This window comes from Falco punctatus, assembly GCF_963210335.1.
Source record: "Falco punctatus genome assembly, chromosome: 3".
Lineage (NCBI taxonomy): Eukaryota > Metazoa > Chordata > Aves > Falconiformes > Falconidae > Falco > Falco punctatus.
Window position 1 is genome coordinate 51,203,865 of NC_137582.1, and position 19,419 is coordinate 51,223,283.

Genomic DNA, 19,419 nt, shown 5'->3' on the forward strand with positions numbered 1-19,419 from the left:
ACGTTACAAATGTGAAACTGGGAGGACTCACACCTGTAGAAACCAAGAAGGAGCTAAAAAGGCTAAGCAGCACTTCAGGCAGGATGTAAAAAAAAAATATCTCTTTAGCAGTTACCAAGCAATTTCACCTGCAGACAAGTCAACAGGTTACATGAAAGGTCATTAGCGGTCTCAGCTGAATTTCTGATGGACAAGTATATACTTGCAAACTATCCCAAGAATTATCAGATGGCATGGTTAAGCACCTTAGTAGTAAAGATCACAGAATGAACACTCTGAAATACAAGAGCCACATTTGACCCAGAATGATCCATAAAATTTCTGTAGTTTACATAACTGCATCTCTTCTATGGCTGGTGTGAGTTTCTCTCTTCCTTTCAGGCACGGAAGAGAGAAACTCAAACTCTCTTCAGAGGAGGAAAAATTCCCCAAACGCCCAAAATAGAGAACACACACTTAAGCTATATATAAACCCTGCCATATTAAGGAGGAAAACAAACAAATATTTAGGAAGTCCTGGGCTCCAGTGAACTTCCAGGTAAGCTTAACAGCCTTGTTTAATCCTGCTTTCAACATGGACATTTTAGACACAGGGGCAACTAATACAGAGAAGTGCAATGGAAGCTTTGGTACCAAAAGCAGCACAGTCAAGCACAGAACTTCATACAGGATAACTTACTCTGCTAGTAACACTGCTCATCCATGTTTTCCCCCAAACTTGAACACTCAAGCAATTACAGCACCACAACACTCGTGGGCAAGACTTCTTGCCAGGAAACTGTTCTTAGATGCATTTGTAATTCATCTTGGCTGTGTGCTCTACATGAGCCATGATGGAACAGGTAGATGCCAGCTCAGCTAGGGTTAGAAATGCAGCAGTTAAATGCATTTTGAGCTTGCTTACTTAAGTCTTGCGTGTATAGCCTGCAGCTGAACTCTGTGGTTGGACTATAGCAATACACAATACAGCTAGCAGCTCAAAAACTTGTTTTGCTCAAAGAAAACTGTTCAACAGGAGTGTTCTAAAACCCTACTCCACGCCTTCCACAGACAACAGTCAAAGAAATTTATTTTTTTCAATATATGCTATTGATATATTCAAATATATCAATATTATTCAATATTAGTTCAAATAATAGTTCAAATAGTTCAAATAATGCTAGAAAATCTTAAGGTACCTGCAGAAGAGGGCAGCTATTACTGGTTCACATCTTCATTTCCCCCCACCTTTCCCTGATCAGGGCTACAATTGTGTCCAGTCAAACAATTCCTACTCTTCTGTAAGCCCACTACTGTTTCACCTGTGGCAGGAACAGCCTGTAGCATGAAGGGCTCAAGTTCCTGGTTTTGTGGCTATTGCACACAACAGGAATACACCATTCCTGTTCCAGGCCTGATACGCCTACCAGTGAGGGTCTCACTGGCGCTTATAACTTCATTACTAATTTGCTAACCATCTGTATTAGGATAATGGTTATCACAAAGGTCCATGAAAAGTAAAGCGGTGCCTTTCCTTAGCAGCCCTTTGGGCTAATAAAATTTATTGATACTTATTATCATCCTTCCATTTGCATTCCAAATGCAGTTAAAAATAGTTTAAACAGAAAACATCATAAAATATTCTACATCTGCTTGGTTGCAGAATATAAAATTTAACCAAGAATGCATTTATGAAAAGTTCTCAGCTGGACATTGGAAATGCTTTTTTTGTAATGTCTGTTTCATATTGTGAAATTTGAAAATAAAATTCAAGGACATGCCATGGACAAAAGGAATTTCTATGACAAGAGAGAGAGTTTATGGTGTGTTTCCTTTAAAAGGTAGAAACAAAGGCATTTAACCACCACCCAAAACCTAGGAGGATTAATCCCCTTTTTAGCTTGAACACATAAACAAAGAAAAACATGCTTTCTGTTACATATTCTAACAGATTTGATGACAACGGCATTTGAAAACTACCAGTTCCTTCTCATACAGTACAGGTGCCCACACTTAAAAATGCCTCTCTGTGTGCTGTGAGACACTGAACTATACAGTCAGTCACTCCTGGCTGTGCAGATGAAAGATAAAATGGAGTTACACAGAGCTTACTCAAAGCAGAGCATGCTATTAAGCAGTTGCCAGCTTCAGTGTAAGAACCAACCCCATGTTTTGAAAAAAGCTACAGGGTGAAAATTACTATTATTTTATTCCCAACTGCACATCTGTGGACTGTTAAATACTGAATGAGCTTTTAAATTCAGTCTTTGGTAGTAACTAGGTTTACTGGGACTAACAGCAATTTTTTTTTGCTATAGATTCTATCATAGGGAAGAAACTTTTTGCTTATTTTGGTATTACAAGATAGAAATGGGTAATATTCACTAGCTAGAATATCCCCTAGCTTTCCTGGCTTTTCAAGCTCCAGAAACTGTTTGGCTTGGTTTTGCCAGATAAGGAGAGGTTTGTTGCCATCAAGGGTGGAGACTGGATTCTACAGTACCAGTCTTGGTTAATCTGCAGTCTGTATTTATTTATGCATCTAACCATTTCAATAAGATTAGAAAAAGATATTCAGTTCTCTCTTTTGCAGAGATTAGCCCTTATGATGCATTTAATTGTCCTCCATGACAAACTCAACATCTCTGTGTGTGTGTATGTGTGTATAATTGGCAAATACATTTTAATTAGTAATGTACAATTTCTGTAATCAAGGAAACTGACAGACTGTATTTAAATAACAAAACCTGTAATTTGAGATGCATACTTTACTGACCAACGCTTCAAACTTGCCCCCAAAATGTTTCAATATGAGCAAACTGAATGCACTTGGCAAATTGTTAAAGCAAAGGCCGTTAGGGAAGCCAAACTGCTCAGATACAATCTCCACTGCCCACAACCTTTTTATTTTTAATCACGAAACTTTCAGTACAACTATTTTGTTCCTTTAAACCCCTGAGGGTTGACAGATTTAACAAGCAGAAATCCGTGTCCTATTTTTGTACTAAATCTAAGCTTGTTGAAATACCGTATTTAAAACACCACATTGCCATTACTGTCCATGTCCAACAATATCAACATGAAAGACAGCTTTGATGACCACAAGAAAGTGTAGCATGTACTACAAAAGCTCACTTTCTGGTGACTGTCCCTTTCCACAAAGTTCAACAGCAAGACTGAAGAGTTTTATGCCACCATGTAACAAGTATCACCAAATGGCAACACTGAGCCTGATCTGTAACTCTCAGGCTGCTGGTCCCTAGCTTCCAATTCCAATGAGGGAGAAGGACCGACAGACAGGACAAAAGAAAAGAGCATTAGTGAGCAGGCTGTGTTTTGAAGTCATCTTCTATCTTTCTCGAGATCTATGTTCATTTATTAAGGCTTTCATTTGGCATGGCACTTACCAAAAATAAGCCCTCATTCATCTAAGTTTACTCCTTTCCAGACTTCATTTGAATTTAAGAACAATGAACACTTAAGCATCTCATTACTGACATGTCTCCTCATATACACCATGTATTTCAAAACACTCTAAGTTACACAAATGTATATCCCCATCTCAGGACTCAGCAATTTCCCTCCTCTCTTTTCAAAGCAAGGACAGAACTCCTCTCATATTTCCAAGTTCACTGGTCAAGTAACTGACTTTTGCAATGCTCCGCTCCATATTTCCAGCCCACGGCATACTTGCTAATGAATTAAAAAGGACTCCTAAGCATGCTGGCATTTAATTTGTCAACCTGCAAACCCATAAGCTATTACCAGCTAGTTTACAACCTGAAAAATAATAAGGAACACTGAATGTTGACAGTCACTACCAAGTGCTCCCTTAGGGTACTAAATAGCATGGATACACGTGAAAGACATGATTGAAGAATGTTGGCCTCGCAAGCGCAAGCCTCTACAGAGGCCTACCTCCTCTCCAGTGCAGAAGAGAAGCCGTTGACTTCATAAAGTAACAAGGGATCAGAAAGAGTAATGTTAGCTTTACAGATCAGCCCCACTCAAGCTCTGACTCAACAACTAGATTTATAAAGTTTCATGTTGGATGAACCACTATTACCATCATTGCTGGCATTATTCTCTTTGTTGAATGTGGGATACTTCTCTGGAATCAAAGCATAACACAATTTCTTTCCCTACGTGATAGAACAACCAAAGATTAAAGTAGGCAGCGATAACTGTAATTCCCTATAAAACTTGTCAAGCAATTACACTCTGCTACAAGTTCTGGGGTCTTTCCCTTGGAAAGGAATCAAGTGTTTCTCCTGACCCAAAATTTCCATGTCAAATGAACAGCATCTGAGGTACACACCTAAAATGAAAGGAAAATGGAAGATCTGTATTCTAACACAATTGATAATTTCTAACACACAACTACCAAGGGCCAGCTGCATCTGCCAACACAAAAACACAGAAGACCCTCCATATTTTTTAAAAAATATACTGAGTAGACAGGCAGTGCAGTGATTTAGTAAACTGCACTGGATGCTGGATTTTCTTGCACAGCAGTTGCTGACATTTCAATACTCTGATCTGTTGTACCCATCCAGAGAGGGGTTGTGTCTTTTTCACACTAGCCAACTCAACAAGGCAGACATGCTTAGAGAGCCTCTTCTAGAGTCTTAAGGATTCAAGGATCTGGAGCCTCTCTTAAAAGAGTTCAATAAGCCAAAATCTTCTTGAGTCCATGTAGTCTCTCACCACTCTTTTTCTAATGTACCATGAAGGAAGTCACCTCCATAAAACGTATTTGGAACAAAGATACCATTTTTGTGAGTCCCCATAGCGCAAGGTATCTTTCAGCAACTGCGTTAGACTAAAGTAACCATCTAGAGAATTTACCTTGTCTTCAGCTGTAAATTCCAACCAGCGTGTACTAGAAACATCCTTAATAACACCTTTAACAATTAAATTTTTGCAAGTTATGTCTGGACACTATAACACAATTACTCCTGCAAATCCAAAATAATTCTTTGTCATAGACACCAAAACTTCACCATTCTTGTGTTGTGAAATTTGGTTTCCAGGTCCTAGTTGTCTTGGGCAGCACAGAGGAAGAGATGTAAGGGGGATTACAACTGTGGCTGCTGAGAACAGGGTGAGTGAGCAGTTTCTGCATCCCATATGGCCCCAGGGAAATAGGTGATTGATTTTCCCATGCCTGTATTTACCCAAGTTATCTCACAGAAAATACCTGAAATAATTTAGGAACATCTTTGGAAATAGGTAAGCTTTTGGGGCCTGCTCTTTTCATAGTTTTCAAAACATTGATCACCTCTTCTTAACAGCCACTGATAAAAACCCCACCAAACCACAGCTGAAAAGTTTACCACAGCTCTCTGGCTCTTAAGACTCCTTATTAGAAAAGAAGTATTTCAGGTTGTCCTACTTCTCTTACAGAAGCAGCTCTCAGCAGAAGTAAGATGATTCAAGAAGGAGAGTCTTCCCAGAAATAAGTTATCCATCCCCTTTCTGGCTAGTATTAAAAATAAAAAAAAAAATTAAAAATCAAGTGCCAGACTCACATGCACAATTTCTCAGAATAGAGTAACAAAATTTAGATGATGACTCTGTGTGGACCAGTTCTCCTGTGCGAACAGCCATGCCCCACAAGATAAGGGAAGAGCCTTCGCTTCAGTTCTGAAGGTTTTGCCTTTTCTGAGCAGAGACCTTGCATAGAAAAGCAAGCTCCATGGTTAAACAGACCAAAGGCACCAAAATTATTTCTCTCTGATAGGGAACAACTGTACCCTGGCTAGACCATTCTGATCAGTAAAATAGATTACATGTGAAATTGGAGAAATCTGCCATATTAAGAAAAGTGGTTTGGGACTTTTTTTACTAAAAGTGGTTTTTTTTTCCTTTTAACACCAAGCATCTGGCCCAGTGAAACCATCAACACTTACTAGAAATAAGGCATTTTGACTTTCAGAAAGTGCAAAATAATTTGCCTGTCTACATTGCCAGTGATTACAAGTGATACATCTGTAGCACAGCTGTGATATTTTTCAGTTATAGTCTTCTAAACCAGCAAGAAATTCACTAGCAAGGAAAACTTAATCCAATAGTTAAAATAAGCGTAAGAATATGACGGTCAAAAGGGCTAGTCTGTTGCTGTTACATGCATCTACAAGTCGCGTGAGGGTGTAAGAAAGAACAGACCCAATTTTAAAGTAAAAGCCTCCTTCATTTGTGCCAGCTCCTCCTCCCTTGGCAATTTCCTTTATTTTCAGGACCTCAGTTGGCCTCATGTGACAACTGGGTTTCATTTTACTGCACATAGTAACAGGACATTCTGTAATTTTCTCCTCTTTCGATAACAAAAGTTAATTTTAGCAGATCAGATCTGCAAATGGTCTACATACAAGTAGATATAAGATAATGAAACAGAATTTCCTAAGATCTTATTTTACTAGTAAACTAAAAACAGCCACTCAAATATATAAAAAAAATTCAAACAAAAAGCTAAAGCATCTATTCTTCACAAATAAAAGCTCTTACAATGTGACAGATTTGGAAGTAGGGTTAACATTATATAATTTAAGATATATATTTCCTGCATTAAAACCCAGACTTTTTTTTTATAGAAATAAAATCTTACTAGAAAAAGCATACAACTAATAAAACCTTTAGGAAAGGTTTACTTGTAGACAAGAAAAGCTGAGTGCATGCATTTTGAGTTTTCTCCTTTACAAATATTGAATGAGCTGTTATTTAACCTATATAAAACACTTTTAGATGTTCAATACTCTTTATTTGTCCCTTCTTTCACAAAGGAACTTTGAGAGACTTGCAACTAGCGCAGTTTAGACATTTCAGCCTGTAGCATTAACATTAATTCCAAATCTAAGAAGAGGAGCTTCCTGAAAAATGTTATTTGCAGCATATACTCTCTCCCCTCAGGTTTGCAAATCATTTGCATTATTTTCCCATGCAGTTTTGACTGAAGCTGAGAAAATGAAACTTTGTGGTGGAATAAAAGGGCAGGAACATCTAAACCCAACAGCTCTTGACCTCTTGACACCAAGGCAATTCACCTCAGTATCAAATACCACTAGGAGCACCTCCTTATCAACTTTCTTAGTAGCTCATACGCACAGTACAATGACATTTATCTCTCAGTGTACCTGGGAAAATTACACTACTCCCACTCCATCCACCCGTCACCAATTTTGTTTAAATAAAGGAAGGTAGCTACACAAGATGGTATACACAACCAGTGTTTAAGGTGAAGACGTCCAGGAGCAGTGGTATTGATGGCTGTGAATGAAAGAATGATACTTTGCTACTAGCATGAGAAACTAGCACCTTCTACAGCACTGCCTTTCAGGTTGCTTCAGAACCTGCCTGGGACCACCAACATCCCTGAAGGACAAACACCACTACACAGAATACCTGCTCTCCCCTGTGGACTGTGTTAGAAAGAACAATCTTTATTTAGAACAATTCTAAAAACAAAACCTAACATTACAGGGGATACATGAAGAGATATGAGAATTTGGCAAAAGGACACAGAATAGACCAGTCAGTAGACGTGGGGGGGGAGGAATAGCTTCTGTCATGCCTTCCTCACCTGCAGATGCTAATCACTTTCCAAAACCCCACTTAACTCCTAACAGGAGGATTGCAACATGTTCCTTCAAATTTCACTCATCATAAGTGACATTGTATAATGTGCATGTCCTTTTGGGGACATAGATGGGTTTCTCATTTCATTTCCACATAAAGGTGTTGAATTTACACTCAAATTTTTAACACTAGGATGAGCAGAATTCATTTTTTATCATCCATAATTAGCTTACTTCAGAAGGTTTTCTACTGTTTTGGTTACATCTTTGTTTTTGTAGCATATGAAAATAACATCTGTAATAGGATCAAACAAACAATACCCTTTCCTCCCATCTAAGCAACTATCCATTTCCATTTTCGCACCAGGAAGATTCCAAGAGAAGAGGACAGTAGAAAGTAACTTCTGTAATGGTGTTGAGTGTTGGTAGATGAGGGAAGAGCAATGATGTCATCTACCTGGACTTGCGTAAAGCATTTGACACTGCCCTGCACAACATCCTTGTCTCTAAACTGAAGAGACTTGGATATGATGGATGGATGACTTGGTAGGTAAGGAATCTGTTGTAATGTTCACACTCAAAAGAGTTGTGGTCAACGTGGTCATTGTCCACGTGAAGACCAGTGATGGTGGCGCTCCTCAGGAGTCCATGCTGGAACCAGTGCTGTTCATCTTCCTCAGCAACACGGACACTGGGACTGGGTGCACCCTCAGAGAGTTTGATAATGACACCAGCTGAGTGCTGCAGTCAAAACACCGGTGGGAAGGGATGCCATCCAGAGGGACCTTGACAGTCTTGAGAGGTGGGCCTGTGCGAACCCAATGAAGTTCAACACGGCCAAGTGCAATGTCCTGCATGTGGGTTGGGACAATTTCCAGTATCAAAACAGGCTGGGTAGCGAATAGATTGAAAGCAGCCGTAAGGAGAAGGGCTTTGGGGTGTTGGTGGATGAGAAGCTCACCTTGACCCAGCAATGTACGCTTGCAGCCCAGAAAGCCAACCATACGCTGGCTGCATCAAAAGACGCATGGCCAGCAGGTCGAGGGAGGTCTACTCTACTCTGCTCCCATAAGACCTCACCTGGAGTACTGCATTCAGCTCTGGGGCCCCCAACATAAGAAGGGCATAGACCCGTTGGAGTGAGTCCAGAGGAGGGCCGGGAAGACTGAGAGGTGCTCCAGTCCCCTGACCTATGAAGACAGGTTGGGAGAATCACAGTTGTTCAGCCTGGAGAAGAGAAGGCTCTGGGGACACCTTATGGCAGCCTGCCAGTGCCTAAAGGGGGCCTGCAAGGAAGCTGAGAGGGACTTTTTGACAAGGGCCTGTAGCGACAGGACAAGGGGGAATGGTTTAAAGCTGAAAGGTGATAGATTTAGATTAAATATTAGGAAGAAGTTCTTGACTGTGAGGGTGGCAAGACACCGGAACAGGTTTCCCAGAGAAGCTGTGGATGCCCCATCCCTGGAAGTGTTCAGGGCCAGGCTGGATGGGGCTTGGAGCAACGTGGTCTGGTGGAAGGTGTCCCTGCCCATGGCAGGGGGATTGGAATGAGATGACCTTTAAGGTCCCTTCCAACCCAAACCATTCTGTGAATCTACAGTTATCTCAAGTTTTCCACAGACACTGACGGCTGGTTTGGGGGTTTTGTTTAGTCTTGGTTGGGGTTTGGGAGGCATGTGGTAATGTTAGGGGGTTTTCTTTGAGGCTGCATAGAAAAATGTATCAATTGAGGTAACAAGAGTACAGCTGCAAACAGGTAATGCAAATATAAATGCAGATTGCAGTGTGCCTAAAGAATCTGGAAGAGGTATAATATTTTTTCAGAAAATATAAGCTAAAATATTATCTCTGCTTGAAGATAGCTTCAGTTGTCTCAAACAAAAAAAAAGAGATTAAAATAGAAATAATTTTTGTTTTCCTAAAAGTAAAAACAAAACCATAAGAGGCCTATTCTACCTGCACAGAGACCTATTCTACTTACATCAGGACTCTTCCATGAAGTAAGTATAATTAATATGGATTTGGAGTTGAACTTCCTGCACAGGAATTCACATAGGAAGACAGGAGCTCTACCACTTGCATCATCTCTGCCCAACCCATGCTTTCCTAGGCACCAGCCAGGAAAAAGACAGCCCAGCTAAGCAGAGGCTTTCAGCTCTCTTCCACCTACTGTTCAGTTCCAAATGGTCCGAGTGAGAAAGCATGGGCCAGATCCAGCTTGCATGATCTCTCTTGCTCGCTGCTTTTTCTGCTGTGGCCTCAACCTGCAGCAGAGGTGGGAAGGAAGGAGAAAGGACAAGCCAACAACAGCTACGTGACTTCTAGCTATATAACCAGAAAGAAGGGGTTGTCACTTCATCGATCAAGAAGCTGAGAAACCTTTCCCTGAACTGGCTGTCAATTCACAGCACTGAAAACCTGAGCTTTCCCACTGAGGATGCAGACTCTTATATTCACTGTTAGCACACCAATGAAAAAGTTTTCCATCAACAGTAAAGGGAAGGATGGGAAACAGACACATGTGGAATTAATGCCCTGAACAGGAAGAGTGAAAAGATGGCAATTACCTGGACAAGCAAAATAACTAATACACAAAACTCATAACTAAGGAATTTCCTGCCTGCTTCCCTGTTCTCAAAGGAACCCAAGGTGGAACCACAGGATGGAAGAATGGAAAACCCTAGGAGCTCTGCTCTTCTGGCCACTCCAGACAGATTACATTCTCCATCATTGTGGTTGGTTTGGTTTTGTTTATTTGTTTGTTTTTAAAGCTATTTATTCTCTTAAACACTTGTTTCAGTGTATCTTTGCTGTAAAATATATTTTTGCACTGATTGTTGATAGAAGTTATCAATGAAGCTGGTAGGTGCAGATTCAAGTCATGTTTAAGCTACAGAACTCCTCGCTCTGGGATGTTGTTGCAGCAACCAAAAGTTTTCATGGCTTCAGAAAACTACTGGGCAAACTCACAAACCCACTGAATGTAACAAACAGCTCCTGAGCAGCAAACTGCTGAAGGCTGTAAGTGCATCTGGGCAAAACTGTATGCTTGTCCTGTTCTTATTATCTACACACGTACTTGCTTTTGGCCACTAACAGGTGTTTTTTGGGGTTTACAGCTTTGGACTAACCTAGTACAGTTGTGTCTTTATGTTTTTAAAGTAACAACAAATAAAGCAAAGCACTTTTAAGTACAGAGATCCTCAGTAAAAAGGATTTTCAACTCTGTTCCCTCAGTCAGCATTTTGAAATAGCCAAGAACATTTTTAGAGAAAAATAAGGTATGGCTATTTAACCAAAGTGAAGATTTACTTTTTAAGTAATTGACTGATTACTGTACATGGAATCTGCTGTAAAAAAAAGTAAGAAAGAACCACATTGTTAAAAATACAATAGATATCTATAGCAGCACTGTTCTTAATTGCAGTCTCCATTTGAGGCACACCCTCACATATACCATTGAAGTTAAAGCAACATTCGTTCATTCAGTATAGGAAGTGGCCATTTTTGCACTGTAATTAGCTAGAGAAATAGTGAATTTTGAACATCAGGCTTCTACTGCTCAGGCTGTTTTCTTTCAGCAGTTAGATATCTTTTTTAATGTATTTGATTAGTCACAGAGATTTAAATTTCAGGTTAACAAATATAACCCACCTTTGCCTAAATATCACTCTGTCCTACGCTATTCAGCAGTATTGCTCATCTACTCCTCTCCTATAGTATTTTGGATAATTTTGCCCTGACAAATCTGCAGAGGAAAAAAAAAATTAAAAATAGAAAAATCAGAGGTACAGCATTTTTGCAGACTAGAGAGGCACAAAGCAATGAAATGATCACATGCTGAAACAGAAGTATGTCCGCTCACACGTCTGTAAGGCACTGTAAAGCATTATTAGAAGCGCAAAAACATGCAAAAATGTTGATTTTTATACAGGAGTTCAAGATCAAGAGCTTTCACCACAGATTTAAAAAGTGAATTGAGTTCTTTCTTGCCTTGTTTACAGATAAATGACATTCTTTAAGCTTTTGGAATTTTCCTCTCTAAAATGTTTATCCTTGAAATGCATCCCTACTCTTCTGTAAGTATTCTTTTACTTACAATTAAAAGGAAAAAAAAAAGTTTCCTTAAGGTGGACAGTGCATTTACCTCAGCAGCTTCCTCTTCTTCGCAGACTCGGCGGGGGCGCGGGGGGCCCTGCCCGCCTGCTTCCCGGGGGTGCGGAGAAGGGCCTGCGCAGACCTCAGCCACTCGCCGGCTGGTCGTGCTGTGACGTCCCCCGTGTCCCCTCCTGACCTCAGCTGTAACTCCTCAATGGATCCTGGAATAGTCTTCGCCAGGCCCATCTCTCCTTCTCCCGTGCCGTCATTATCAGATGAATACTCAGAAATTTCTGCTGAAGTTGTCTAAACAAATAAAAACGTAAAGCTATTTAAAACGGAATGCTAATGAGACAGTACAGGTTTACACAGGCAGTTATTTATGTTCCCTAGTAATCCATAAATTTCATGGCAATTTATTGATTAATATAACTTGGACAATTTCACTGTAAGTGCACATTAATCTTTTGTGAGTCAACGTAAACTCCTGTACATAAGGACCATCTCTGAGGGACAACTGGGACAAGGAACAGTTTTTTTTTCCAACAACTTATCTACAGAACTTATCAAAACAATAAGCCAATGCTTATCTCTATCAAGAAAAGTTTCCAGACAGGTGTCAGGATTAAAGCAAGTTTTCAGAAAAACAGAAAGGGGCTAATGAATGGCAGGGATCATGACTGGCAGGAACGCTGAGAGAAAGCAAGCTTTCACATCGGGATTCAAGTAAGTAGGAAGGCTGGTTTCTGTAGTCTGGAAACAAAGGGAAGAAACACATGCCTCCATTGAGAACTCGTAGCTGGCAAAAAGTACGTAGCCTTTTGTTAAAATCAGATTTTGGCCACTAATGCTGGCCTTCCCCCATGTCAAGCAGGCCAACAGCTTCCCAAGAAGGTTTCAGAAGTGGAGCATAAGCTATCGGACCGCATCCAGGTAGCTCCAGGGAGGATTGCTCACTGGTCATCAGCCAGGGCCGTGAGCAAGCGGGGCTGGAGTTCACAGTCATAAAACCTCGCTGGAGGTCTTCTCCCAGAAACTCCCAGGACACACTGAACTCATCCCACTGAAGGAAGGATGAGAGGAGAGGTTGAGAAGCCCCAAAAACAAGTCTGCAAAGGGACATGGAAGGCTTAGGAGAGGGCTGGCAGGGAAAATTCACTTGCTTCAGCTCAGCTTGTTTTACTCTCTTCTAGGGCTCCTGCACAAGCAGGGCAAGGCAGCTGGGTTGGCACCCTAAGGTGAGCTCTGCACAGTTGTTATGTATGTTATGCGCTCTTGACCCAGTAGTTCTTGAAGTACTGAGTATTAAGCAAAACTACTTGGAAGGTGGCACTTTACCTAGTAAAGAATGAAAAGATCTAAGACTCTGAAATAGGCAGAAGACTAAGAAATATGAGCTGGTCTCAGTCTTCAGGAGCTGGTTGGGGAAAAAAACCAAAACAAAACCAAAACCCACTCCATGCAAGTTCTGGTGGGGTGAGCATAAGAACAGTCCCATTACTAGGACCACCAGCACTGGCTCAGCTCAAGGAGGCCTGCACAAAACTGTTCTGTAGAAGAGGCAAATTAAGTAACTCAACCTGATCCTTGAAAGAACCAAAACCCAATGCAAAACATTAGGTTCACATTATCAAGGGAACTGGAAAGATGGACTTTGCTCCAGATCTGCTGCCCCGATCACAGAAGAGGTCCTGAAAAAAATTAGCCTGTTCCTCTAGTCTAATGCAGTAAGCAGCTCTCCTCACACGTTGTCTGACAGCTGGCTCTGATAAAGAGTTTAAAGATAAAAGAGGAAAGGGAGGAAAATCACTGCATTCACTGATGCTGTTGTATGTTATTAATTAGTGTAATCATCTGAAACCAACATTTCTCAACTGTGCACAAAAATGAGTTCAGGTCTTGCCAGTTCTTTAATACATTCTTCACGTAAATGATGAGACACTATGTTCACGTTCTGAGAGCTTACCTAAATATTCTGGAAATTGGAAGGACTTTTAAAGTTATCCAGAGAAAGAGAACAGCTAAAAGAATGTAATTAATATCAGCCTGTTTTAAAAACAACACGGTCAACATTTCATCCCTTGGCAACAATATTTCTCTGAAAACAAACTCCTTCCATCTTGGAAAAGAGCCAGAAATAAAAGGTTTCAAACAGTACGAAAGCAATGAGCAAGCACTTTACTCTTAGACCACCATTCCAATGCACTCTTTTGCTTTAGAAATGCTTTAATTTTGCTTGAATACTACAATACCCACTGCACCTCAAAAAAAGGATGCAAACCTGAAGTTCTTTGAGCAAGTAAAATGCAAATGAGGAAAGCTCTTGGGATGTGCTTCAAGTTAAGCACATGTGTTAATCCCACTGACTGTTCTGAGTTAAAAAGCTTTCTTAAGTAAGCACTGTCTAATAAATCATTAAATTCTTCTGCTAATATTTATTATTGTATACTTGTTTAGACTTAACTTCCCCAAGGAAACCATACTTCAGGGTTTTTGGTTTGGTTTTGTTTGCTTGTGAGAGGTTGTGGAGGTTTTTTTAATCAGTCAGTTGGCAATTTTTTTTAAGAGAGGAAGCTACAAATACAGAGAAGAAAAACAAAGAACAAAACCTCAGCCTTCCAATTCTGTACATTATTTAACTGTAGTCCCCATCAGAAACACAGTCTGAAGAGGAAAAAACTTCAAAACATACAAACATGCTATTTCAAGTATCCACCAACATTACGGTGGTGGACAGCTGGCAAAACAAATATTTTTTTAGATTCACTTTAAAACACTCATTGATAAATAGTGAAGAAATTGTTCAGCAATTATTGACATTTTAAACATCATAAAGCTGAATTTTTTAGTCTTTTTAAAAATAATATCCCCAGTACTATCAGTAAGAGTTTCTGAAGAGCATCATTGATAAGCACAGAGAAATGTCAAATTTAAAGGAGTTGACTTTTCCATACTGCTTATTATTTCAAAATACAGTCATTTCTGGTTATGGTGGCTAAAGGTGCAATGCTTCGCAACACACAGAGGCTGTTTCCCCACCTCAATCCCCTCCTCCAACCCCTGAGCCAAACTAATCATCCTCATCCTGGAGTTTTCCATGACCGTCTCCCATATATCCCAATCATTCCAAATACTCGGTACTGGACTGTTCACTAAGATTTACCTATCTTTTCCAATGATGGCCTTGTGACAACACCCTCTTTTAAATCACGCTAACCACTTTTACATGTCCAAGGGCTGAGTGGAAAAAAAAATGCAGGGGCTGACCCCAATCTATCTGTCACTGAAATGACAAACACGGCTCATTTTGTTCACTTTTAGAATAGATTGATTTGCTCTGTGAGTCGTTCCATTTGAAAGATTCTAAATGCTCCCCTTTTATGGCTTGCTCTTTTAAGGAAAAAATGGCTTTAGTATAAATGCACAAAATACTGCTATATTTTCTGATAAGATTTGACTACAGGAAAACAAACACATCGTTGAGTATAGCAACTGAGCATCCAGGACCCTATATTTTAAGTATCATAGAATGAATCACAGAATGGTTTGGGTTGGAAGGGACCTTAAAGGCCATCTCATTCCAATCCCCCTGCCATGGGCAGGGACACCTTCCACCAGACGAGGTTGCTCAAAGCCCCATCCAGCCTGGCCCTGAGCACTTCCAGGGATGGGGCATCCACAGCTTCTCTGGGCAACCTGTTCCAGTGTTTCGCCACCCTCACAGTCAAGAACTTCTTCCTAATATTTAATCTAAATCTATCACCTTTCAGCTTTAAACCATTCCCCCTTGTCCTGTCGCTACAGGCCCTTGTCAAAAAGTCCCTCTCAGCTTCCTTGCAGGCCCCCTTTAGGCACTGGCAGGCTGCCATAAGGTGTCCCCAGAGCCTTCTCTTCTCCAGGCTGAACAACTGTGATTCTCCCAACCTGTCTTCATAGGTCAGGGGACTGGAGCACCTCTCAGTCTTCCCGGCCCTCCTCTGGACTCACTCCAACGGGTCTATGCCCTTCTTATGTTGGGGGCCCCAGAGCTGAATGCAGTACTCCAGGTGAGGTCTTATGGGAGCAGAGTAGAGTAGACCTCCCTCGACCTGCTGGCCATGCGTCTTTTGATGCAGCCCAGCGTATGGTTGGCTTTCTGGGCTGCAAGCGTACATTGCTGGGTCAAGGTGAGCTTCTCATCCACCAACACCCCAAAGCCCTTCTCCTTACGGCTGCTTTCAATCTATTCACTACCCAGCCTGTATTTGTGCTTGGGATTACCCAATAATAGGCATAACTGTGTTTAAATAAAAATGCATCAAAAGAGAGCTATTTTCTCATAATAAATTTATGATGTATTTTTGACAGCACTCACCAGTACTAGCTAATGTAGAGGATGCTACAAACGTAAAATACAAACCAGAATGAGAAACAGCAAATATCCTCCCTGACTAAACAGTTAAAATTGCTGAAGAATGCATGATTAGCAGTGTAATTTTAAATGCATCAACAAAAAACAAACCAAGCAACCAACCCCCAACCTCCCTCCCCCAAATGATAAAAACCCCAACCCACACCCTGAAATGATAAAATTCTGGCCCAGATTGTTCAAGGACAAAACACTTGACTTCAGTGAAACGATGAGAGCTTGCCATAAGCATGTAGATTTTGCAGGCAGGCAGGCAGCACAGAAGATACCATGCTGTTACTTATGTGACCAAGTACTCCCTCACCCTCATGAGATTTGCTTCAGCTGCCTGTTGCTTTGCCTTGAACACTTTGTGAGTTCTTTGGGAGTACCTTTGCAATCTGCCCAGCATTTGTCTCTGAAAGGTCTGAAAAAATTACCTTCTCACTTCAATAATGATGTAAGCAAGAAATATCTTTATTTGACCACTTTAATAGGCACCTGTTATTTCTTATCAATAAAATAGCAGTAAGTTAATATGAGGTGTTAAATTCCCATTTGTAGTTTCCAACTTCAGCAGAGAAAATAGAACTGTGCAAAATTTTCTGCAGAAGAAGTAAACCTAACATGTCAATCCTATTAAAAAAATAATAAATCTATTTTTTTAAAAAAAAGTCTCTCTCATAAAATGATTGCTAATTAGAGGCAAGGACACGAGCAGTTGGGAGAGTTTCTCATCCCCCTTGGCTCTCCTCCCAAGACACATCACTTATTGAGACTTTTCTGCTGAAAAATGCCAGTATATACACCCTGCTTTTGTGCTGGTTAAACACCTTCACTTGTTCAGTCATCATACATTCAGACAATGTTGTAAATATTGTCCAGTCGGTATGAAGATACTTTGCAGATATTTTGCTCAATAAAAGCTCACAGGTATTCTGAATAAGTTCATCAGCTGAAACTAAGAAGCTTCAGCTTCCTGCAGTACAACCAAATCTCCACTTGATTAAAAAAAAAAATGGCTATCAAATTCTATATACTTTGAAATAACTTTTTGCAGATGGAGGTCACGTAGTCTGTCATTTCCTTCCCTAAAAATAATAAATTTCTTCCCTCCTATTATCTTACCACAGCTTAGCTCAAATGGCAGAAGAACTAATACGGTTTCTCAGACGGCACCCTTAGGGAACCAAGGTTTCTCAAGGTCACAGAGCCAAGTTACGTCAGAAATGGAAAAAGTATTTGAGAGTTTCAGATTTTGATCACTGTACATACACAGGAAGATTAATCTTGTGACATTTCCTTTCCTACTTGTTCTTTCACGTATCTTTGCCTCTAACTATGGAAGTGTTTTCTATTATCCCCTGCCTGTTCTCTCATGGGCTACCTTTTTCTCTTTTCTAATTCCCTTACTCTTTTCAGAATTAATTTCTCCTAACTCCCTTCTCATGACAGCTTTCAAGATGGATGGAAGCTGACTGGTAATAACAAACACAGAGTGAATTTAGGTGACTATCCTACTACCTCTCCTTTTATACATTCTTCTTTCTGATAAGCAATGCTACATTTACACTACTGGTATTCTGCTGTCATCGTGCAAGAGTATTCAAATGCAGCAAACTTCTACCCTGGGATTTAGTTACAGGTTGCAAGTAGATTTTATATCTTGCATTGCACTCTCCAAAAACCAGAGCGAGCAGAAAAGCCACTGGATTTACTACAATGAATATTCACAAGCATAAATCACCACTGCAGTATGTCAAAGGCCCGGGCTATGCTAATGAATGCTTGAAGGTAACTCCACCAGAAGCTGGTTTACAGGATTACAGGGAGTAGGGTAAAGGTAAAAGAAAATAAGTTTCCCCTTAATTAATCAACACAAAATTAATTCAAGCATTGTGCACAAAGATAGTACAGGATATTATTCAGCTCTATAAAGATAATTAAAAATATAAAGGATTTAAAGCTTGAAGTTCTCTTCAGAGCTTTGTGTTTTCTAAAGCTTTAACTGAAGCACTGAAGTCTATGCCAAGTATTTCCCTAGTATCTTGACAAATAATTTGGGTTTTGGTAAGCTAGCTACTTTCACTCCAGAGAGATAAAATTCAGATATACCTTCACACAAGAAACTTAATGTTCAAGTGCAGAGCTAGGCGTGTGCCGTTCTGTGGGTGATACCAAGCTTTCTTCTCACGGAATAACCACAGGAACAGCACGCAAAATGTACAAGATTAGGTAGCAGTGCGTGGGCAGAGATAAATGCATGACATAAACGAACAATGAAAGACATAAAACACTAGTAAGATATTTTTGGACTTGCAAGCCCAAACTGACACAGCAGATTAACTGAAATTTTGTATCTGGAACAACCACCCAGTGTTATTACGGAGACAGCATATATTTAAAATGGATCTCAGATAATGCCTAGTTGTTTAGCAAAGTACAGCATTCCTCCACAGCGCATGCGCTCAAGACCATCTGATCTGTCCTAAATATTTATCAGTGGTGTTGGTTCAGTGAACTAGGAAATGACATGTCCTGCTCCACACACATTAGCATTTTGTGGCTGCCATTACAGGAAACAGATATACACTCTTCAAGGGTGTGAGAACAGCCACCTTGAGCATCTCTCTGCGACTCTCCAAGAGCAATTACCGCTGAGCTGACAAAGGGGTTGCTTCTGTTTCCCTGCTTGGCCACCACTAAACTTCAGCAATGTTTCCTTTCACACAGGCTTAGGAATGAATTTTTGCTATCTCCTAGATGCACCACCCCTAGGTTGGAATGCAGTAGTTATTAGCACACAAAATCATTTATGCCAAGTAGCAAAGAAGTATGCTGTATCTACTGGAATATGGAGAAGTGTAGGCAGCAACACAGTAATTATTCAAAGCAGAATCTGGTCACAGACTGCACCCTCATCTCCTCTTAATGGTGTTTAGAGACCTTTAAACAAGTGGTTAGGTCTTCTCTTCTATGACTAATTAAAAAGGATTCACTGCAGCCAGCAGCCCAGTGCTTCCTATAGTAGAGGAAATTGATTTACTATTACCTCTGGAGGAAGGAGGCCAGCTACTAAACCTTAAACACCACTGCTTACATGGCTGGGCTTCCCTTTGGAGAGTTCCTGGGGAGGTCTTACCCATGTTTGACCCCATTTATTCTGCAAGCTCTCTCAAAAATTATAGCTGCATTAGCTACTGTCTTAAAAGGTTACCCTGGTATGATTAAATTCAAAGGAAAAATACCAATAGCTGTTATCAAAAGAAAAACAAATGGGACAGTTTCAGAGATGCTTTAACGGACTGAAGGAGCTGAAAGGGCTTTGACATAACTGCAGAAATTAATAGAACGATATAGCTGCTGTCAAGTATAACTGCC

At 40.4% G+C, this 19,419-nt stretch overlaps 1 protein-coding gene across 3 annotated transcripts in view; it reads right to left on the minus strand.

Annotated features, from left to right (window-relative positions):
- The window catches only part of SPIDR (scaffold protein involved in DNA repair), a 209,168-nt gene that overhangs the window by 142,065 nt on the left and 47,684 nt on the right, over positions 1-19,419 (minus strand). For all 3 annotated transcript variants that reach the window (XM_080381474.1, XM_080381472.1, XM_080381473.1), the window contains exon 6: positions 11,701-11,957. In XM_080381474.1, the coding sequence (XP_080237600.1) occupies positions 11,701-11,957 (257 nt within the window). The remainder of the gene's footprint in view (positions 1-11,700; positions 11,958-19,419) is intronic.